The sequence below is a fragment of the Channa argus genome, chromosome 14 (assembly GCF_033026475.1).
Source record: "Channa argus isolate prfri chromosome 14, Channa argus male v1.0, whole genome shotgun sequence".
In the NCBI taxonomy this organism is placed as follows: Eukaryota; Metazoa; Chordata; class Actinopteri; order Anabantiformes; family Channidae; genus Channa; species Channa argus.
In genome coordinates, this window is record NC_090210.1 from 8727872 (window position 1) to 8752804 (window position 24933).

The following is a 24933-nucleotide window of genomic DNA, read 5'->3' on the forward strand; positions in this document are numbered from 1 at the left end:
ATTTGCTTTAGCAGCAAAATAGTGAAAACCATAATAAGAGAATATGTACTATATCGACATAGCGGTTGGCTTAACAACTGCAAAAACAAATATAAATATATATTTATATATAACCATAAAAATCATACAAATAACATATGTATGTCCCTGCAATCACTATATTTATTAATGAAATTATGCAGTAGGAGGATCAGGAAAGTAGACACACACACACACACACACACACACACACACACAGAGGTAGGAGCAGACCAGGCAGCTCTTTGTCTCCCTCTGCAGCATGCCAGCCCTGAAATAACCCAGCTTTGGTTTGCACATTAGTAGATGGACAGTATCTGCCTTTAACATTCTCTGCCTCATTGTACTTGATTATGATGCATAAACTTTTCTACAGTATGAAGAAACACACATGCATCTCTGTTTAGTTTTTTTGGATGTTCTGTATATTTGTTTGGCAATCAAACGGTGAAAACAGCCATGACAGCCAGGTTGTTTTTATGTTCCATCTGACAAAGCTGTGACCCACAGGGAGCTGGGTGTAAGGAAGGCACACAAAAAATGAGCGGTAAACAACATCCTCGGATGATAATTATAATCTATTCATCAGTATATTTAAGTAAATCAAGAGCTGTGATGTGACAACTTTAAGGCTCTTGAGGCTGAGGCACTACTTTTGTCTTTACAAAGGGTGCACCTTCTTAAAAGACGGGCGAGTTTTCTGACTGTTAGTTGCCAACTAATCGGGTGAAGATAAGAAGTTTAACTGGCCAATTACAGGCCATAAAAAAGAGGATGGAGCCAACCTTAAAGATAATGAGATGGAAACAAGCAAATTAGAGTCATTATCAAAATCACCACCATCTTTTATGTGCAGAACTGCAAAGAAAATGGCAGTGACTGAAAGAATAGAGTGATATTTTGATAAATATATACATTTCTTTTCTTCCAGAGAATTTAATGAGAAGTACTCTAACCAGTCTTACCAAGCTGTTTTCATTAGTTTCCAAGTCTCTCCTGTAGCTTTATATTTAAAGCCTGATGTCTTATGGATATCAATCTTTTCATGTAGCAAGAAACACATTCCTTAAAATGTCAAAGTATTTCTTAATCAGCAAAGTACGAGGAGGGGAACACATGTTTACTACAAGGGGAAAATATGACAAAATATGATAGAAAAACAAAATGCAGAGTGAAAATTTAACTGAAAGACATGAATAATCTGAAGAAATATCCAGACTGTTGCTTTAACCAGATGCCGAAAGCCTGAAAAAGTTAATACTGTACATTAGGCAATCTTTCTGGAAATAAAACCAACTGAAAAAGTAGTGAATATTTACGGTTGCAGCATCTTCACCTTCTGACACACTTAAGTAAGATCATGTGTAGAAGACTCCTTCATTTCTCAGAAAAAGGCTCCAGGCAAAGCTGCACATTAAAAGGTCATCCAGCAAAACACATCAGGTACAGTATGAACATATGCACTTTCCCAAGTAAATACTGTAGTCCATGGTGACAGGATTTTTATTTCATAAAAACAGTTACTATCACCTCAGAAGTTGTCATTCAAGCCCAATAATACAGCACAGTAATCAGTTTCTTACACTTAAAATCTCTTTAAGTTAGTAGTGGTGGTGAGGCAGGCAGATGTCGTTTCACCATGAAAAATGTCTACATACATACAAAAGACGACCATAATAAAGAGTTAAAATACAACAAAACACAACCAAACAGTACAAAGCCAATGAAAAGGTTTAGTCTGGAACAGTGAGGCCAAATCAGGAGTTGAGGTCTGATCAGCTGTTGGAGATGACATCTCCGAACATATGCCAACAGAGGCCTTCTGTACATATGACCTTTATCATGGAAGTGAAAGGGTGCGAAGGCCTCAGGGCTGCTGGGAATACAACCAGCTGATGAAACACAAGCTCCTCGTCCAGTTGGCTGGCACAGACGTGAATAACAGAGCAGTCACCGGTTTGATCACTGTGTCAGAGTTGGATTGTTCTGCAGCTCCATGTTATCTTCTCAATCACTTGTACCAACCAGCCACATCATCATCAGCAGTCTGTCACTTTCTGTGTCTTTCATCTCTGACTGCACATCTGAGTCTGTACAAAGCATCCTCTCCAAACTCTTCTACTGACATGTGTAATTAGTTTTTTGGGTAGATTTTCTCATAGAAGAAGTTTTGTGCCAGCAGATAGAGTTCTCCGTCCTTTTCTCTGACAGCATGTGCCCTGACGAACTGGAACTGCTCCAGTGCAAACTCATAGAACTCATTCTCCATCTTCCAAATAGCCGATTGCTGGAGCTTGGCGATCGACTCCTTCGTGGGTGGCTTCTTCTCACTGGTTTTCCTCAGGTGGGATTTCTTCCCTGTAACAAGGGGAGAAGGGGGTTTAAAGGAGGGCAGCTACATGTACTGTACTAAATTCACACAGTTACAGAGACACATGATCAAATAGGTTTAAGGTTACAGTTTCATTTTGCTCAAGTAGTTATTCTTTGGTGTTTGTTTTATAGAATTGATTGACTCTTCACAATATAAGCCCTAAAAATTAAATCACAATGATTATAATTGTTTCCCTAATATTTATGGCTTCTTCAACATTTGTTACAATATGTTACATGCCAAAAAACATTCTATTCTAAGTTTTCTCTGCTGTAACTTAGATTAATTAAAGTCACTTCCATTTCTAGAATAATTAAATTAAATAAAATGTAAATAATTGGAAACCTCCTGTAAATGTATCATTCTTCATGCAATAGTGGAAATAATAGAATATAATGGAAACTTGTTTCTTCTACTCCTGCTGAGAGTTAAATGTAAATATTGATACTACTTTCATGTCATTGTAAATATGAAGCTACAGCCAGGAACTGATTAGCATAGCACCAAGGCTGAGACAGAAGGAGCCTCACCGGAGGCAGTAGAACCCGATGGTGTAATATTATCAAATTGTGGTTTTGCACGGGACTATTTGTTAGACTGGTTTTTGATGAGGTTAAGTGAAAACCAAGAGTTAGCTGCCTGGTGGACACTTTAGGGCTTGTGCTTGGAGAAAAAATGCCAGACCTAACCCTGTCCTAAATCACAAAAACAAAAAAGATTTTATGTTCAAAATTTAGAGTTACTGGAGGCTACCTTTAAACAGAACCAGGATAAAGAATTCCCCGGATCTACAGTCTGTGTGTTCAGCTTAATTCTCAATTTCTTTGCAAGAAAGCAAATGAGCGTGTTTCTTAATATCCCAAATTGGTGTTTTATGCCAATTGGACATGTGAAATAGAGATCATTATATACAAGTTTTGCAAATATGTTTGAGTTTTCACTCCTGCCTCATATGGTCTCTTCAAGCCAATTTATCAATTTTAAGGCATCCCTTAAAGGTACAGTCCTTGAATGAAATTTATGACACATGTTTTCATATTCAGTTAAATTTTCCTGACATCCTTCTAGCTCACGGTGCAGTGTATGCACTCAGAATACCTTATGTGGTTGTGTACAGCCCTGGCTGTGTAGATGGGGAAAAAAGAATGTGGGTTGAGCAATTACAGCTAATCAGCACAAGGAGCACTCATACTTAATGCATGAATTATGGGAAGAGGGGGGCTTACTGAAGGAAACTGTTAAGGTGCTGGTGTTAATATGTTAAAATATCAACAGTCTTTTGCCAGAATCATGGACCATTTCTTTAAAGCTCATTTCTGAAACAAAAAAACATTTAAAACAAAACCTTTTAGCAGTAAAATCCAGTCATGTATACGGCATATATCACTGTCAGATTTGGTTCTTCTATCACGATGTGTTTTGGCTGCACTTATGGCAACTAATCTGTAAGTACATTGGAGAGGCATGAGTGCATATTGATTATAATTCAGTCTTCGCAGGAGGAATTGCAACTGCTTATATGGAACCAAACGCAGGCACACAAACATTTCAGCTTTATATTTTTCTTTATATATTTCAGCTTAATATGAGCAGCCTACAAAGCTCCTTTTCAGTTTTTATAACACTGGTAAGGGGAACCAAAATATGCAGGGGGACAGCAAATTCAGGTTTTCAACTGTTAAGATAAGGCACCTGTTTTGTACAGCTCAGTGGCTCCTTTGAAAAAGCGTGGCAGCGCAGCCTCCAGCATCATGATAAAGTCCTCCAGTTCTTCAGTTACTCCAACCAGCATATACTCGTTGACTAAGTTGTATTTCGCCTGTTCCAGAGCCCACTGGCTTCCCACATTCCTGCACAGAAATCATGTTCATGTATGTAGGTTATGTTTTTTGGTTTTTTATTTGTGATTAGTGCCAATGTTAAATGACCCCCAAAACAGGAATAAGCAGGAAAGAAAGGGACAAAGAGAGGAGAGGAGAGCAGCAGAGGAGAACTGAAAGGAACAAAGAGAGTGACGGGACGAATTATTAAGTGAGATGTGAGTGGCGAGTGCAGGGAGGGTTGGAGATACAGGAGCATGATGAGCAGAGTGTTGTGGTGGAAAAAGCAGAAAGACAGGAAGGCATGGGGGAAATGGTGGCAGGAGTTATTAAAAACAATAGGGGAGGAAGTAGATTGTTTAAACAGCCCTATTAAACACATAATTAAAAGAATGGCAGCACCTTCACCTTTTGTCTCCAGTATTTATTTAATATATCCCAGGGGCTTTCTGCTACTTTGATATACTGCTAGTGAATTAAAGTAAACTAGATATTTCAGTGTCTAGACCCTACAGTCACCTACGTGAAGAGGCAAGATGGTTAAAAGGTGGAGGTGAGAGTCAAGGGAACAATAAGGAGGGTGAGAGGGCTGAGGGAGAAATTAATACAGATCACTGTGTAGCGAGGATAGATCAAATTTCAGAGAGTGATCAAAGACCCTGAGAAGACGAGAGTGGCGTAAGTGACAGAAAAGGACTATGAGGCTTAATGTGGTGCAGTATGGAACAAAATTGATCAATCATAAACTGCCTGGGTGAAAAAAGGACAACATAGGTGATATTCTATGTTTTTGCTATTAATTACACAAAAAGACCAAAATAATAGCCTCTTCACCTTTCCTATCGTACTTATTATGCAATTATTAATACATATAGTTTTACATTTATAAAGGCAAAGTATTTATTTAAACACATGGGCAAACCTTATACCTCATATAGAAGAAAATAGTGCATTTTATGGGGACTATTTTCATCTACTGAATAATGTACATTTAGTGTGCTATCAAATATTAATTGCACCAGAGTGATGAGAAGGGTAGACTCAAAATCAAAAATTCAAGTTGAAGAGGAATTCAAGTTGTTTCAACTTAGAGATGTGTAGCACAGTGTCAGGTGTTTCACCACATACCAGCATTCAGAGTAGTGACCACAGAAAAAGGGAATCTGAAGCCAGAGCTTCTCAGGGGCACAGTCTGAGCCACCGGCTGATACACATTCATCAAATGTCTGAAATGCAAGCACAGTGCATGAGCATTTTTGAACTTGTTAATTTAGTTAAGGAATTATGAAATCAAGGTTATCTAAAAACAAATCAGCACAATTAACACTGAAACTGATTTTCCTTGTTGTGATAATTTCTCCTGTTCATGCTGGTCATTATGATCTCTTATAGTAATTATAATGCAACATCCTTGTTTTGTCTAGAAAAGTATCCTAAAGTTTATCAGAAGCCAATATGAGGCTTTGGGAGTCAGTGTATTTTTTATCTTCCAAAGTCACATTGTTTTAGTAAGAAATTAATTTGTTTACTATAAAGAAACACTACAGGGAGTCCAAATGATTTCCCACCTCTAATGACTAATGCAGACTGCTGAAGCCTCATATTTGCAAGTGATGCAAGACAGAAGTGAAACATTTGAACAAAAGAATGAGACTTTTTGTCCTTTTCAACCTTTTTGTCTCCTTGTTTCCTGCGTCTCAAGCCGGGCCGGTAGTCATCCCCAAAACGCAAAAAGTAATAGTAGGACACCAGCCTTTCAATGGGGTCCCGGATCACATTTATGTAGATGGGCTTCTTCTTCACGCCAAATCTGAAAGAAATGGCAGAGATTGGGGTTAGAAAATTTAAAAAAATGAATTAATTAAATTAGAAAATTAATTTGACTTATTTGGCAGATAAAGGTTTAAGTTTAAGTATTTTCCATTTACACTGACATTGAAGGGTCACCAATAATTATTTGTGCTACACTTAGATTATTACATTGCAAGTAAAAAGTGGCCACAAGGTGGAGTCAACTATACAAAGCCTCAAGAGGGTGAATTGACTGGATCAACCAGTGCTGCCATCACAAACATGATAAATCAATATTTTCCTACTTGGTGAAGTCCAAGAAGGAAACATGTCCGTGGTAGAAAGCCGGCTTCATTTCTCTCCATTCTGTCACATTCTTTACAAATCGCACCTTAAAAAAAAACAAAAAAAAACATTAATAAAACAGTGGAAGAAATTAAAAAAATACTTAAATAACACTGAACATTACAAGGTGAAGAATTCATGTTAAATTTATTTTCAGCTATAACTCTGACCTGGTCCTGTATGGACATGACTGGGTTGTTCTTGGTGGTGTTGATGTGCAGGACATGGTAGTGGTTCTTTCCACACAGGTCATAGGCAATGTTGGTGAAGGAGGTGCTGGCTGTCTTGGGTACACGATTGTAGATGATGATTACATCATCTTCGCCGTTAGACAAAGCTGCTGCTGCTGAGTCCCTCTCCCGAGTACCATCCTGCGTGTGCCGCTGCTCGATCTCTCGCACTTCGTGTCTGGCGATAGCTCGTTCTGAAGGGACAATGAAGGTAGATAGAGGTGATTTAACCTTTAACAAGCTCCAGGAGAGCTGCTCTGATGCTGAACCTGACCTTTGACTCCTCGTGGAGCCAAAAACCTCTTTTAAAACAATACCATCAAGTAACACGTACTGTATCTATAAATACCTCAGTGTTGACACACAGCAAAAATATCAGATGTGAGGTTAACTCTGGGGTAAACCATCACCAAATTGTACATAGGTTTTTTTTTTGTATACTGGTGAATGTCTGACATGTTTCTTAACTATGCCTTAATAACACTCTCCTAACTCATATATGACATGTTACATATTTAGACTTCACCCAGGACCAGTTAACATGAACTGCATTTTAAAATATCTCTGCCTTGTCAGAGGCAACACAGCTGTGTGACACATTAAGCTGAAGCTTCATTAGAAATGGATTCCTATTTCATTTCTTCTGGAGAGTAGAAAGCTAAATCTCATTTCTCGTTTCACACCAAGGATCAAGAAGAATGTCAAAACAAGAATATCAGTTAATCATTTTGTGAGGAGCCTATTTCATGCTTTGATACCACGGCTCTCGTTAGATAACCAGACTGAAGATTATTATCAGTCCCCTACCTTTCCTTTCTCTCAACTTATGTCCATAGTGAATTTTGGATCAAAAAGCACATAGAGTCTTATCACAAAGTACAGTCACCTTAAAAAGTTGCTGTATACTTCAGACATTTGGGTTTAAGATGAAACCTTACATATCACATGAAAGTTAAGCTTTGATTTATGGTAAGAGTTAGAGGCTGGTAGTTAGATGGTAAGGGTACTGGTATCTGACAACTATCTGGACGTTTACATGACATCAACACAGTGTAAATGAGGAGGGCGGAGGTTGGCGGACGGGGGAATCCCAATCAAAACACTGTGTGAAGCTGCAATAAAGCCAGAGCACAGTGCCTCAGTGTGAATAGATTCAACACAAAGAAACCACAGCTTTTTCCAATCTCAGGCTTTTCTTCGTGTAAATTTGCCTCACAGCGCTCCACAGGAATGATGGAGAGAGAAGAATAAGTGTGTGTGTTTGTGTGTGTGAGGAGGGGAGGCAGCACAACATTAAAGCACCTAATACTCGTGGGAGCTGTCAGGGGAGCCAGGAGGCCCCTAAAAGCCTGCCTTAAAGCCCTGCGTGGCTACTGAGACACTGTTACAGTCGAGACTGACCTGATCAGCTCAAGAGGCTGGGATCTGGCAACAAAAGCCAATTAAGATGTCGTTAGTGATTCTGGCGCCCTCTCCTTCATCTGTGCAAACACACATGAGAATACATAAAACAACAACAACAAACACTCTCATGCTCCCTCTCTTACACCCTTCTGAGCAGCTGTTAATGTTCCACTCATCAAAGCTGGATCGGGTTACTGTCGGAGCCGCGCTGCTTCTGCATGCTCACAACTGTTGCTCTAGACCGATGGAGTGGAGACGTGCCAGGTGGTTGTAATGAGTGAAGGCCGTCAGCATGCTGAACAACTGTAATGGAAACATTCATTCACGCATCCACCAAAAGCACACATTAGCCAACAACAACAGCAATAACAGTTGCTATGCTGAAACGTTATCGATTCAGCTCAGATTTCCTTTTAGGATTATTTTTAAGCTGGAGTACCATGAAGGAAGACAGAGAGGTGTGCCATTCAAAAATTAGAGTTGGAATGTAACCCATGACAGTACAAGTCATAAATATTAGGTGGCTTTAGTCTAATACATAGCTAGACCTTAGACCAACCTCAGCATTGACATGACAGTCTTAACCTTAACCCCACACCAATTTTCTGCTGAAGAGGGTTTCATAGAAGGCATGTTTTTTTTAATCTGATATTCTCAGTGGTTTCAACTCAGAAAAGGTTATTTCAAGTACCTATGTGTGCCAACTGGGATTGATCAATTGTTGTGGGACTGTCAAAACACTGCTCACACCATCCTAATAATTTTTTCTTTTATGTTGTGTAAAACAAAAAGAATTGGGAAATATTAACAGGTTCTGCTCTGTGGAGCACTTTAGCTTTGTGTTGCTTTTGTGACCCAGAACTTCACTGCTTCAGCTCAGTCTCACGATCTCAACACACAGCAGGCAGCTGTTCTCTGTAAGACAACCATAGTTCATGTACTTCAAGCTACTTGTCCAGCACCAAACAGCAGACAGGCACAATTAGCAACTCAGATTTTTTACTTAAGAGATGGTAAATACGAAAACAAGGCAAAAACAATGTGAATACTGGACTTACATTCACCAGGTAGCTAGTGAACTTTACAAGGAGATAATTTGTGAATATTTTATAAAGATTGTTGTAATTCTTTCAATTAGCCAATAGATAAAACAATTAATAAACTTCCTATTAAACCTATATTAATAAGTTTAAATGTATTACCATTTCAAAGACACACACAAAAGCATAAATTATTCTTTCACATTTTATAGTGGTTTGCTCACGTTTGGAGATCCCAGTAGAGTAGAGGGGAATTAAATGAATATATATTTCTAACAAGAGAAAAAAAATCACAGAAACAGCAATGTTTCCAGTCTCCCTGTTACTCTGGATGATCCACAGATCTCCCTGTCAACACTTTTTACTTAAACTACTTTTCCTCGAACAAACAGTTCCTGTAATAACTGTTGACAGTGAGGTCTGCGGATTATCCACAGCAAAGAGGGCACTGTTTCTGTTGACTATTGTTTTACTGAACATACAAACTCTAGAGCATGTTTTGAGTTTACTATATGTCAGGGCCAAACAGGAGGAAAACATGTAGGCTCTGTTTTTCCTTTGCTATGGCCTAAAATTGCACCAATTTAATTATTTGTGTAGTTCCGGCTGGCAAGAAACGCTGCCAGTCTCTTTCCAAAAGGTTGGGGAGAAAAGACTGGGCCTACCCTGTCCCTAACTACCATGTCCTGAACTAGGAGCCCAGAAAACCACTTGTTGGAGACATGGTGTTTTGTGCCAAATTTCCAACAACCAACAAGGAGGCAAAGTGGGCACAGAGAGGGCTTCTTATGGGCTTTGTGTGAGACACCCTATTCAATATGAGAGTGAACACACTTGGCAAAAAGCTCTATATCAGAGGGGGCCACACACACACACACACACACACACACTTTAGCTTAGAGCTCCCTTCTGAGGTCATTTAATTAGAGAACAAAAGCCTGAATTACTATGACCACACAGCAAGCCTCCTTTCATTCCACATTTCTGTCGGTTTCCTCTCCTGAAGTCGTCTCTCTGCATTAAAAGCTAATTATGAACCGTGAAGCCAACACGGGTCTTAAACACTGTGACAACTACAAGCCTATTACTTGCAGCTTCATTCAAAGTGAGAGACAGAAACCAAAGAGAGCACTGGTAGTTGAACATATTTTCTAAGGCAATTTCGCAGTTGAATAGAGGCAAGCATTTGAAATCATCATTGGTATTTGCCGCGAGATCTGCAAAATGTGACAGGCTATCATGTATTATTGCTATCATGTCAGATCAAATGGGATAATAAAAGTGGCGGAGAGAATATGACCCTTTCTGCTTGCAGCTCATAAATCCATCATCACTTCGATCCGCCAGTTGCAACTCTCTGCTTCCCCTGAGAGGGTTAGCCTCTCGAACCGAAGCCTTGGGCTAGGTGGGTAATAGAGATAGGCTATCAGCAGCTGACTGAGGTGTATTGCTTGTATGGTTCTGCTTGGATGCTGCTGGATTGCAAAATCAATGAAGGATGACAGTGAGGAGATCTAGGCTGCCGCTGTATAAAAATCGAGTTAGTCTGCTGCTGCCGGTGCTGTTTCTTCCCCTTTCCTCTATAGAGATGGGGTGCATGTTGCAGTTTTGCAGTGCCAGGTTTTCAAGGGTACAGTTATGTCACCACTTTAACATTCACAACCATTTGGATGAACTCAGCACTACCAAATTTCCAAAAATTCAAATTTACTCTTTCGATCAGTTTAGCAGGGAGTAGATTATTTGAGGAAACAGGAATTAAGTCAGGCTGGTGGGGAGATTCAGGGCTGACTAAACAGAGCAGAATCTGCTTTTCCATTGTTATTTAAATGGCAACAAGGAATATGAAACATGCTGTGATAAAAATCTGCTGTGCAGCTTTTCAGCACTGCTGACAGCAGCATAGAACTAAAAAAGGAGACAGATAAATGAGAGTGCTTTCATTAAAGGATTCTAAAGGTGCTGAGGACATTCCAAGCGTCCAAACAATCTCGGCATGACAGCAGGAACAAAGGTGTATAGCACCACGCAAGATGTGACACATAAACTCCTTACAACTTGTCACTAGACACAAATGCTTCCATGCAGCATTTTGTACATTTTTACATTTAGACTTCAGTGAAAAATAAGACATTATAACACATTTAATCGAAGTGTAAGTGTTTAAGTGGGCTCTTTGAAAGTGGGGCAGTTGCCAGAGCTGAAGCATTTTTCCCACTGGCATTGACACACAAGTGTGACATTGACACTTAGTTGAAAGGTCTCATTCACTGATCTGCCCTCCACAGTACAGCTGGAGGAGAAACCAGAGCTGGGGGAGTCGGGAGGGAAAAGATGAAAGGGGGGGCATGGATGAGCCAGGTCAGGGTATAAGATGGAAACTGATGAAATGGGGGCCAGATGATCTAGACTCCTACCCTAACTACACACTGTAAACTACACATTGGTATATTAAACTGCAAAACTGACTGGGGTTTTACTGGACTTAAAGCTCTACCTGCTTCTCTGTGCTTATGATACCTTCTACCCAACACTTCATCTAGTGATTATTATGAAATTACAATAAACAGGAATGCTTCAAAACTTACAAATAAAGCAAAAGTAATTACATCCCCCAGGTTCTAAAATGTTTACTGCTACTTTACTACAACCTTTTTTGTTTATCCGATTTCAAAAGTGTGATACAAGCTTGTTTTTCTCATAAAAAGATGTAAATCTCATTGGGAATGCTGAACGTTCGTATCAAAGTCAGACAGCAATATATGCAACAGTCAGGTTCCACAATTAAAATTCAAGTCAACAAATGGACCCAGTGAGGTGAAGCAGCCAAAATAAAATGTCTGGCCTCAGTGCACATTCTCATAAATACAAAGTGCCACAGTGATGTGATATTTCCTCTCCTGGACTCTGCACTGCTGCTTTGCAAAGCTCCATAAATACAGGCCGTAGAGCTTTTCATTGTAATGACTTTCATGGTAGTTCTGCTTTTAATAGAAGACACAGAGAGGAGCAGGAAAGGTGAATGACACACAGGGGTTGGGGACGCCAAGCAATGTCATGAGCTGGATGTCCAACCACAACGCGTAAAGCATGTGGGAGACGCTCCATTCTCCTGAGAACTGCTGTTGCTGCTATGTCTGTGTTTAAGCACAAACAATCCATGTAAAGGTCATGTCTCTTAAACAATGTAGAGCTTTTGTTCCTCCACCAAAAAAGACGGGTGTTTCAAACAAGCATGTTTTTGTCAGACAAAGCATTCCTCAGATATAGAGAAGAGGCTAAACTTGCGTGTCTGCATCAACAAGGGCAACACTGAGCAGACAGTTTAAAGTCATTAAGTAGTTTGGGGCATGGGTCTTGACACCATAATTACTCTATTGAGTGACACTGGGGAAGAGGAATGTTAACCCCAGGAACTTTAGAAATTAATTTTATTTTGGCAGAAAGGTGTAGGATACAGCAGAGGACGACGCATTCTTCATCATGCAGAGCTCATGAATACAATCTGTCTGACTAAACTTTGAGGTGCACTAAATAAGCTCCAGTCACATGTGGCACAATTTAGAACTCGTACTCTAAATGCAAGCCATGTCTCTACACTAATGATAACTATCCAAGATTGATGAAGATGATAATCATCGTGGTTCAACCTGGCACTTTCTACCCTATGTCTTTCGTAAAATCGAAAGCAGTAATGCTGTCTGACAGGAGCCAATAATGTCTGAAAAAACAGAAAGAGTAAAAGGGGCCATGTTCTCTCTGCTTCATCAGAAACAACCAGTAAGATGAGATCATGAAGCAATTTACACAGATGGCAGATCCCATCATTCCCCTGCCTTGTTAAGTAAAGGCGGGTCTGACAGGTTGCGCAGATTGTGGAGGGGAGGGGGGAGATTGATTGGAACATTTCTCATCTTGGCACAGATTGTCAATGACTAAGCAGTGGGAATTAACCAACATTTTCAGGAGCATTTGTGCTTCAAAGGAAAGAGAAAAGCTATCAACTGCATTTGTTAGAGCAAAAGAGACCAGAGCACCAATGTATCTGTTAAGGCAAAATGTTGTAGTCACGGCTACACAAACACTGCAGTTAAACCTGTGTGTGAAGTGCAGGGATTCGTAAATTAAGCACTAGTTGCTGAAAGCATATACACTGACAGACCACAACATTAATATCATCCAGTGGGAAATTATTTATTTTATTTTGTTTTTTAAATAGATGAGCACGTAGGAAGTTGCGACTGGGTTTCATGTTTAACAACTTTTTGAATACTGTGGGTGAGGCCTCTTAGCGTGTAGAGTTTGGTAGCTAATTTCAGCATCATTGGACCACAAGCTGAAGACCTTTGCTTGGAATCTTTTGCTGTTTGGTGTATAGACCATTAGATGCCGTTTGCTGATCACAGTAGGTGGGAGGAATTGTACAGTGGGAGGAGCGTGCTTAGATAGGAAGATGCTCTTGAGTCGACCACTTCGTAGGTGAGTCTTAGAGTTCTAAACCTGACACAGCAGCTACTGGAAGCCAGTGCAAAGATCAGAACAGTGATGTGTCCTATTTGACTGATCAAAAAATGGGCCTGCTGCTGCATTTAGGATCATCTGGAGGGATTAGAATGTGCATGCTGGTAGTCCTGTCAGCAGGGAACGGCAGTACTCAAGTTGAGATATGACCAGTGCCTGCACAAGGAGTTGGGTTGCATATTTAAAATGTTCTGTCTGTTAACTATAATGTTAACAGGACACCTGCAACTCTTTTCTAATATTAAGTTTTAATGTTTGGTGGTTTTATATTTACAAACCTTTCCCACAGTATAGAAAAGGAATTTTTAGATTCATGACGTTATCCTAATATAAAACTTATGCACTGCAAATTATTATTCAGCTATTTTGTTTTATATTTTATGGTTTTTCTTTATTTTCAAGACAATTTAACTTCAGATTTCTAGTTTTTATTATCAGAAGCACAACAACAGTTTTTCTGACTTTAAGTCTTTAACTTGAGCTGATGATCTGAATAAATGTTCACCAAACAAACAAGAACAAAACTAGTATGATGGTGGACCTCCCAGCATTGGAGAGATAAAGCTCTCCAAATGTTGTTCTTTTTGTAGTTTAAAGAAATCAAGGTGGACTTGCTGTCTGTCTTTAATACATGTTAATTTACTTCATGGTTATTTAATTTCACAGTAATTCAAAAAATGCGAACCATGATGAATGTTAATGTTGAGTTTAGCTCACAATTGGGCGTGTGCAGTGAGCCACATAACGAGAAAGCAAACCCAGAAGCTAGAACTTTTTTAACTTGTCCCTGGCAAGTAGTATTCAGTCAAGCGAATGTGTGTTCTAACTATACATCCATGGTCAGAACACACCTCAGCTGCTCATTTTGAGCCTTGTCCATCACAACACTTTGTAGTTTGTTTGATAAGTGCTTTATAAATAAATCCATTATTATTATTATTATTATTATTATTATAAAACCATCAGTTGGCGTTGATGTTGTTGCTGAGTAGTGTAGATGGACACGGCAATACAACTTTTAAGTTTTGCCCATGTCCTAAAATAACAATGTCTGCATAATTAAGAGATCTGATTGCAAACTTAACTCAAATATATGATGTTCCATTTCTCTGTGTCTCAGCCCTGCAACAGATAATTAATAATGCATACATGGGAGTCGAGGGAAAACTCCACACTCTATTAGACACAGCAGATGACAGCTATTCATAGGTTTATTGATGAGTGGGAGGGACAGGTGAACACCACAGAGAATCTGTCCCACATAGAAATACGCTACAGAGCAAGAACACTGTGATACAGAACATCTCTGCAGCAAGACCAGTTCAATTTGTTATCACTTCATCTCTGCAAGCTTATCTGTACAACTTTCATCTCTTAGTTCTCTGTTGCTCTTCTTTCATCTCAGTATATTTAGAATCTACAGGCCATATATGCTGCAATGATGATGTTCTGTGTTCAACATCAGAGAATCACTGTACTAGGATGAATAGGCATGTTACCGATTTAATTAAGGTGCCCAAACTTAGGGTTCTCGTTGTAATTGAATACAGATTTACTTTCAGTTTTCTTTTCTTTTTCCAACCTAAACATTTAACTTCACAGACAAAAATCCTAAAGTGCACAACCGGGTAAAAGACCAATGCACACTCTGTGCCAACAGTTTTGATATCAAATTGGGTGTGTGTAGAAGCTGAGAGAATGGCGAGCATAAACCATGCTTAACAAACCAAATCTTAACTGAACCGCAGGCAGGCAAGTTGCATCATGGCATATGGTTTTGTTGTAGGAAAAGGATGCATGTCATTAAAAACAAATGAAAATCTGGTTGTTTTTCCCTGAGTTCATCATAGAGACAGTGAAGTATGATTGGTGATCGATGGTGGTTTTGAGCAGAATCGGTGCAGACGTTACTCAGGCCTCAAAAAAACTACCCTCCCTTATATTTAGCAGTAAATATGAATGTATACTTCGTTGTAGGGCATGCCCTTTTATATTTTTGATAAACAAATGCTATAGGCTCAGGGCTTAAAAAGACACAGGGAAAGGAATAAACAAATGTGATACTACAGTTGAATCAAAGCTCAGAAGAGAACAGCTATTGTTTTTTGCCTTCCATGCTTCACCACAGTGCAACATTTTCCGCATGTTGATTTGGCTTAATAACTTAACATAAATATGTGCAAATAAGCACCTTTCGGTTCAATTTAAACATTCAGGGTAAAACAAGTAATTAAAGATGTAAAATTAGATTGCATGAAATTGCAGTGCTTACCATTTTCTGACACTTTGTGGGATACAAGATTAATAAGTGGTTACATAATATAGCAACTTATTTTGAGAAAATACGTTGTCTTAAAAGGTTTATCAAAATACATTTACAAACCTAAAACAACAGTAATACAGTATTTATCATGGATCAATGATGTTTGGCTCATACCCAACTCATTTAATAAGGCCAGAATTAGAAGCAATACTACTCCATTGTATCAGGCAGGCGTATTAATACTAGTCTAAGGTTGGACAGAAAAAAAAAGCCCATCAATCATCTTGTGTGTAGCATTAGTAAGTGAGCTGAAATCAATGCAGTTTTATCATTTTCCATAGAAAGCTAAAATCTGAGAGTGGGAGCTACTCAGATACTGCAATCACACACACACACACACACACACACACACACACACACACACACACACACACACACACACACACACACACACACACACACACACACACACACACACACACACACACACACACACACACACACACACACACACACACACACACACACACACACACACACACACACACACACACACACACACACACACACACACACACACACACACACACGTTTGTCATGTAATTATTTATATTCTGTCTAATGAACTTCAAGTTAAATTTCAGGGACCTTGGCAAATGCTTCTGCCAACATCCAACATGCTGACGAGAGAGAAAGACAGACAGAAGCCAGAAATAACAGATAGGAAAAAAAAAAAAGGTAATGAAGACTGGGATAAAGAGGTGGCGATGTCTGAGCAGAAGAAGAGGAGACCACGCTAAGAGTTCATCACCAAGGGTGCCTGGTGTTAAAAATGCCAAAGGAAAATAATAGATCACCAACAGATGAAAAGTTGAACCACAGGCTGAGAATGAATAGGAACCACTGCCCTTATTCCATTATCTTCTTTCTTCCTTTATCCCTCTGGGCACTGAGAAAGTGGTTGTAAAAATTCTAACATTCTGTGGGCTAACAAATTGATAAATAGTAACATTAATATAGCAAAGTTTTTCGCTCAATTTTTGTAGGACCTTATGATTTTCACTCTCTGGGGCTTTAAATATTTCTGTGTCCCAATGAATATTAAATCTGTTTCACTTCTTCCTTTCCCTCCTTCTCCTGTCAAACTTCCTCCTCCATTGATGGCACCTTATTTTTGAAGCCAGTGGCGGATATTCTCCATTCAGGCACTCATCTAGCAGGGTTACCAAATTACAAGACGGATTTGAATATCAAAAAGGAGACTCAGCACACAAAAACACTGCTTACAAGTATTGATCAAGAAAGACTTAGATTAGATTATTAATTAGATTATTATAATATATAATTAGTATATATTATTATAAGTTATTATCATGACAGTTTTTTTAGCTGCTCCCTTGACTGAGAAGGACCTGAAAGAAATCATGGAGGGAAACCCTGCTAGATCCACAGAAAGAAGGGAGGAAAGTGAATCCGTGGTTAGCTTAACTCATTGGTCATACCGCTCAACCTGTGATGTCAACTCAAATCCAAAATTGTTTAACTCAAGCGCCCAGAGTCGTGTTGACTCTGGGCAGAGAAGCAATTCTGGCCAGTGCTGGTACTTCCCCATTTGATCACATGTGACATACACCAGCCCAAAAAACATTTTCTTAATTGAGAAATCAAAGGAAAGGAGAAAGGAAAAGCTATAAAATGACGAATAAATCTCACTGTAATTGAGTCTTTTATTATGAGAATTTCATTGCCCCACTGACCAACTTTTATAGGAGTGATTTGGCACCATGTTTCGATCCAGTATCGAGTGGCCATACCTAATGCATTTCCCAATTCCACAAATGCTTTCCCACGGAAAGCTTTACTATGACACAATGCTATCAAAAAGCATAAAAAATTTATGCCATGTATTATCATACATTTTCTTAACTGATTCTCGTCTTGATTTCTGCAACGCTTTGTTAATGGCTTTGCAGATGATCCAAAACGCAGCAGCTAGCCTCATTTTTAATCAGCCAAAAAGGAGCCATGTCACACCACTCTTAATATCTCTGCACTGGCTTCCATTAGCTGCTCGCATCAGGTTCAAAGCTCTGTCTCTTGCTCACAGGGTGGTTACCTCAACAGCTCCTGCTTACCTCAACTCACTCCAGTCTACAATCCTTCCTGCCCGCTGCAGTCTACCAACGAACGACATCTGGTGGTCCAAGCACCACATAGAAGACACCAAGCAAAACTCTTTACCGCAACGATCCAATGATGGTGGAACGAGCTACCAAACTCTGCACAATCAGCAAACTCACTCGCAATATTCAAAAAACTGCTGAAAACAGAACTCTTCCGCATCTTCCTATGGACTTAAATCTATTTAAAAAAAACTCAAAACAAACAAAAAAAAAAAACTACTTTTCTGCTCTTTGGATTTTGGATGTGATGGGGCATCACATTTCTTTTATTTACTCATTTATACTAACTCTACACCTCAACCTTACACCGTGTACTTGAGGCCCTCTTGAGTAGCTGCAGTCATCTCCTATACTATAGGTGTTGCTACTGAGAAAAAGTACAGTCTACTACGCTGGAATGGCGATAACAAAAAAGAATGTACAGATATAGACAGTACGTAAATAGTGCTATAGTGAAACTGGATGCCATTTTGGCTCAATTGTAAGCAACAGTATCCAATGCAGTTTCAACATATGCCTGCCTTCCTACATAGGGGCGCTATTTCAACAACATTTTGTCATTTGTTGTCACTCTATGCTAGGATCATATTCCCTGTCAGACAAAGTGCACGCCAGAGGCTGTAAATCCTCTACCCCAATCAAAGCCTGCTTTTAACAATACAGCTAAAGCCCAGTGTTGCTATTAGCTCTCCACCTCCCACGACAAATCTATCCCCAACACCTACGTCCATCTCCATAGTGGGCTCCCCTTCATTAGCCACTCAAATAGCAGATTTTAGAGAGTGACTTAGCAGGCCACTCCAGGGGAGAGACGCTACTGCCTGCCTATGGTAGCAGATGCCAAAGTGTAGAGTGAAAGCAAATGACTCATGTACCCTTTATACCCCTCAGGGAAGCTAAAAACAGAGATGTGGGATGTCAAGGTGAGTTCAAAGGGAATCTGAGTGCCATGTCAACAGAGAGGAAAACAAAACAAGAAGAAGAAGATGTTATGCTTGGGGCTACAAATTTGAGAGTTTGAGGCACCTGAAGCTGTGGAAAGAAACAGGGTTCAGTCAAGTTGAGTGCTATCGATGTGTCACCAATTAGCTTTAAAGGCAGTCACCATTTGGTAGTGAAGCCATCTGAGTCAGTACTTGTGTAGTACACAAATGTGTAGGAGTAAAAGGTAACCAGGTAGTTGCATGCATCATCAATAAAGTAAGTATTCAAACACAACCTCCGCTCAATGTCTTACCAGTGACAAGATGAATGATGTTCAGCAGGTGGGCAACTCGAAGGTATAAATTTGCCCAATCAAAGCCCATGCAGTGTCCCTGACTAATGTCCTTTCAAAAGCGAATTCCTGACAATATCCCCGTGTCCCTTGATCGCTGAGTCTGAGGGAGGGCTCGAGGCTGTGAGTGCCTGGCATGACAATCAAAGTCAAATTCAAACGCGGCCCCGGGAGCCATGGGCTGCGGCGACAAATGAATGCTTAAAGTGAAGCATCAGCTCTGCACACACTTTGACAATGAGCGCATGCATCCTCCTCCTTCTTCTGCATTCAAGGGGATCTCTCTTCTCTCTCACAGCTCATCACAGAGCCACTTGTGTCTGGAACTAAATATCACCATGCAACAGATGGAAATTGAATTCCTTTAATCAGACTGAATAATGGCCAGCAGATAAAAGGCAATGGTGCTGGAGAAAGTACGTGTTCTGATGGCTGACACATAGCCCTCACATAGCCTGTGGGCCAAAGAGATGAAGAGGGCATTTGTCCGGTTACATGGGTCATAGGGTGACAGTTTTATAAGCAATAAGTCTGTATCAGCATCTCTCAATAAACCATAACTCCTCTCTAAATTTGACCTGCCACCTATAAATGTTTTGTTTTTGACTGATTCAAAGCGTCAAAAACTTGATGATAGCAGATTTAAAAACTGCGATTCCAGGAATCATAACTCATGTTTTCCTCATTTCTGTAAATTTTCTTCCTAAAAATTGAGTTCTGCATGGATTCAAACTATAAAAGCAAGTACCAAGGATAGATGTTACACAAATAATGATGCACTCACTTAAGTAATGAACATGCTTTTAGCAAGAAAAGATGATAATCAGAAGTATTACTGAATTGATTTATTAGAATATTTCAACAAATAATTTAGTTATTGTGTTTACTGAGCTTATCGTGAACAAAGAATCTGCCAAAAAGCATCTATTCCTGCAGCTTCATTAGAAGTGTAAAGTTTGCACTCGAAAACAATCTGCACACACCAAAGGAAATTCATGGAAATACTAAGAGTTTAAATTTAACGTAATCATTTTTTGACATTCCTTCCTTTAAATGGCATTGTAAGTGCTGTTAAAAAAAAAAAAAAAAAGGTCAGACTTGGGAAAATTGTGCTAGTTTTCAATTTCAATCAGTTGATCAGTCAAATAAAATAAAAAAATTCTTGGGAATCTCAGCCTTAAACCACCTCACACACTGGTCCAAGTCTTCTTCATTTCAATCATTCATGTACTGAATACTACGCATTAGCTTTATACACGGCAATGTCAACTATTGTTTATGCATTTTTGCATTATGCATTAATGTAAATAATTGTCAGACTTAACATCTGATAACACACATTCATCTGAACATCATGTCCACATTACTCCCATCTGTATATTATTTGCCTATAGTGCATTATGTCCATAATAGTGCATACTGTAGACACTGTATATTTTGCACTGCTAATTGCACTTCTGGTTAGATAGTAAACCGCCATGTACATGTGTAATCATAACAAAGTTGAATCTCATCTAATCTTCAGTGTGCATTTGACAATTTCGGAACTGGGAACATAAATGGCAGCCCTGACAGGGAAAGTAGCCTTGAATTTCTGTTCACGCCTCTTTATTAGAGAAAAACTTCATTTCTTTCCATCCATCCCTGCACAGTCAGTCTGTTTTACTGTTGACCCAGCCGGCAGCAGTGTCGGTGAGCAGTCTGAGAGAAATACTGTCAGTATAATAGATTAGGCCCACAGCAGGACACCCAGCTGCATCGCGGCATGATTGTAATGCAGAAGACTTCTCAGTGAAACCTTGGAACGACGATTAGCTTGGAAGCATATCACAGCTTGTCTGCCCTGCGGGAGGTTTCTAATGGGGAAAATGATTCAAGCGGCATGTCAGGCAATAGGATCTCACACTGTGAGGAAAGGACACCGGCCATTCCAACCCAAATAAAGTTAATTATGAACATGTGAAAACATGATAAAGGAAGGTGATACTAAGATTATTCTTCTAAAAAGCCTTTTCCAGTGAGAGTCATTTTTGAAGTTCTGATTTGGTTTTGGACACCAGCTTTCCTTGTTAATGCTACTGCAGTGCTTTTTATTGTTGCACAGATGGACCTGCAGCAGGCACACCTGGTAATGTGACCAGCCCTGTGGCTGTCTGTCAGCGTCGTGCCTGTAAAAAGTCATAATAATTTGGCTATGCAGCATATAATTCAGAGCTCCAGTATAGAGTCGTCTGCTCAGTCCAATCATCCATCACGGGGCTTTTTGCCAAGTCAACAGATTCTCGTAGTGGTGGGCAGCCAGGCGAAAGGCCTCTCAGGTTCAGTTTCAGCAGCATGTCTGTGTGTGTGTGTGTCAGCCCTGGAGAGTTTGGATTTTCATGGGGTGTAAACTACAGCCCTTTACAGCAGCACTAAACCATGTCAAAGGCCAATATAGCTATCCATACCCACAGGAATCCTGATTGTTCCAACTTGTGGAAACTCAGCTGGGACACTCTATTCAATTAAGATGACTGTTGACCATTTTATTTTATCGGAGTGCTTGGGAACTCCTCACACAGCCTCATCATTGATTCATCTGACAAAGTAGGTCTTTTATTTATGTAACTATAAGTCCAGGGACTAGCGAATTTTAACTAAAGTTGGGTGCAAAAGTTTGCATCCTATTAGTTTGAAATATCAAAACGTTTAAAACAAAGAATCTTTTTTCTCAACAACATAAGATTTAATGTACATTTAATTAGTACAAAAGTTTATTTATTGGAAAATAATTCAAGTTTATATTTAAGCTATTAAGGAGGATGCAAACTTACAATTACATAATTTGAATTATTTTACTATACCTGTTTTAATTCACTCCTTGACCATAATTGTTACTTCTGATGACAAATGATTCCCTTACAATGAAATGGGATGTAACATACTACTACTTCTACAACTACTACTACTAATAATAAAGCACATGTTTTGCAAAGAACATTTGATTCATTCAGATTCTTAGTTTGGTCTGACAAACAGTACCAAACTCACTTAGTTTACTAAAACAGAAAGTTAAAAAGAAAGTTAATTTTTGTTTCAAAAACGGAAACAAACTGACTGACTTAACCTGTGAAACTTTCTTGATGACCTCTTTAGTCTACTAAATTGATTATTAAAGCAGTTGCCAATAATTTTCTGTTAATCAATGTATTGATTAATTAATCTCTAAATTTAAGATCTTTGGGTTTTACATTGAGCAGCCCGATTCAATTGCAATGGACATTTTTTTAACCTTTATATTCTGACATTTAGACTTACTAATGGACCTAAAACGCTTACAATACATTAGCCAATAATAACACCTACTGCCACCCCATGACTGTTTTTAAAGACCCTACACAGCCCTGTATAACCCACACATGTCTTTACACTTATTTTTTCTAATGAGACTATCTTTTTAGTTCCATTGCTGCTGATAGGTCAGACAATGTGTACCTTTATACACAGAGTTTGGAGACCTATTATATTTATCCGGTATAGCACCACCACAATGGTACTCTCTCGGAATGATTCCTGTGTGTATGCAAAGCTAGTAAAATATACAATTGTCAAAGTTAAAACGTGACAGACATTTTTCAGAGCAGATATTTTCACATGTCATAGGAGGTAAAAAAGCACAGGTGTTACTAATAACACCGATGATTTCTCTGTGTTCCACTAAGTATAAGCCAGGATGCACAACAACAGGACCCTGGAACTGCCTCACCTAACTAAATTCACTGCATCTGCCTGTCCACTGGTAATTTTTTTATACCCGCTATGTTCATGCCAAAAAAAGTCAGATGGCTGGTTCCCCCTCATTTCAGGCATCCACTATCATCAAATGACATAAGATGTGGTGTGTAAAACCCCTGAGGTATGCTGGCTGGCACCCTTGTTCCTTAAAACAATCCCAGTACTGGAGGCACCAGAAAGCTAATCCTGCAATGTCCCAGATCCTTGTTGGTACTGAGCCCTTGGTGGGAGCTAGCAATGAGATCTGAACACATGCACATGTGAACATTACTAAAATTTCTTTGGACAAAAAGATTTATGCTTATGTTCTGTGAACACTGTAGTGTATGTCACTGACCATCAGTCCTCCCAGTTTGACTCCTAAAACAACACTCTGGCTGAGCCCTGTTCTGTGTTTAATACTTCTAAATTAGCTGCTCCCTTCCTTATGCAAGTACATGAGCTGAAATACATAGAGGAACTAACAATTAGTCCACTGATAAATATTCTGATCATTATCTTTATTTAAATTTTTTATCAGAAATGTCAAACATTCTCCGTCTTTGGCTTCTAAAAATCTGAGGCAATGCTAATTTTTTATGGCTTTATATAAAAAGGACTGTAAGCTTTGATTAACAAACCAAGACATCTGAAGTTTAGGCTTCAGGAAATGTGCCACTGTAGAGATCAAACGTAAATTGCTTATTCTAGAAAAAATTCAGATTGATAAACAATAAAAATAACTGTTAGATACAGCCCTAACAAATACACCCAAACACACACAGAGTCCCTGTCACTCAGTAACAGGCTGATGACAGCAGCACCTCCTCAACCTCACAGCGCACTGCACAGATGAGAGGCAGGCACAATCTGGTGGTACTAAATTATTGCAGATCTCCAGGATGGTCGCGCAAAGTTTAGCGGGACTGCTATTAGAACCTTAAACATTTCCTGATTGTGTGAAATCTGGTGAATCGTGTGGTGGATGAAGTGCTCCTCCTTCAGCACACTACCTTTCTTTTTACTGACCCAAATGCACAACAAAGGGGATGAGCCGATCAATGCTAACCCCAGCAGAGAGAGCTCACACTGAGCCCGGGGTGTTCCTGGAGTGTTGTGACGGGATGGAATGGCGCTGCAGCCGCTTAAACTTACCGAGCTTTCCCCGGGACTCCTCCAGCTTCTGGATCTGGTTCTCCAGGAAGAACATGGCCACTGCGAACGCCAGCAGCGCCAGAAGCTGCAACTTGGGCGGCATCATGACTCTGAGCAGCCCCATCAAATCATCCAGAAAGGGGATTTGGTCAGTCCATGTTCAGAGGACGAGATACTGAAAACACACACACCTCGGCGACGGCGATTACAAAGCGGGTGAGCGTCTGTGCATGGCCCTCTCTCCCTCACTGTGTGTGGATATTTCCCGATGTTCAGATCCTCAAACGCAAAGAGTTCATACTCGGCTTGGTTATTTCATCAAGTCAAATTCCACCACAGCGGAGCGTGGTAAAGCCCTAGAGGTGTCCACCGAGTGCGGATTTGCACCTCCGGGTGTAGGAACAGTGATACCAGCCGCTGTCGCCTCCGTCTCTCATGTAGCTCTGTCCTGTCCCATCCAGTATGTTCACCACCGCACCACGGACAGACTATTGCTGCTACTCAGGCCATTGGATGTGTGAACAGTCCACCACACAACTGAGGCTTTCTATTCGTCAACTAACACTGTCTGTTCAACCAGGATTGGACGGTGTCTAAAAAAAACGCACCTGAGCAGGACAGCAGATGTCGCACTTCTTTTTTAAGCCATGATAATAGTAGAGGCGAGGAAGAAAGTACACGTCGAGCTTAGAATTTGCCAGAACTATATTACATAAAATAAATTTGAACTCTTATTACTTTTCATACATTTGAAAAAATA

The 24933-nt window shown here is 39.6% G+C and overlaps 1 protein-coding gene across 1 annotated transcript; it reads right to left on the minus strand.

Moving 5' to 3' along the window:
- Positions 1–1495: 1495 nt before the first annotated feature.
- Positions 1496–24722, minus strand: hs2st1a (heparan sulfate 2-O-sulfotransferase 1a). Its single transcript, XM_067474467.1, has 7 exons — positions 24174–24722; positions 6519–6772; positions 6309–6394; positions 5884–6022; positions 5341–5438; positions 4085–4242; positions 1496–2376 (listed from the first exon to the last, which is right to left on the minus strand). The coding sequence occupies exons 1-7, from the start codon at positions 24295–24297 to the stop codon at positions 2153–2155; spliced, it is 1083 nt and encodes a 360-aa protein (XP_067330568.1). The 5' UTR covers positions 24298–24722; the 3' UTR covers positions 1496–2152.
- Positions 24723–24933: the final 211 nt, after the last annotated feature.

Bases quoted from the DNA above. Each gene is read 5' to 3' on its own strand.
- hs2st1a (XM_067474467.1), bottom strand. From the start codon at position 24,297: ATGGGGCTGCTCAGAGTCATGATGCCGCCCAAGTTGCAGCTTCTGGCG. The intron at 6,773-24,173 runs GTAAGTTTAAGC...TTGTCCCTTCAG, and splicing joins GGAGTCCCGGGGAAAGCTCG to AACGAGCTATCGCCAGACAC. The intron at 6,395-6,518 runs GTCAGAGTTATA...TTTTTTTTTAAG, and splicing joins TCATGTCCATACAGGACCAG to GTGCGATTTGTAAAGAATGT.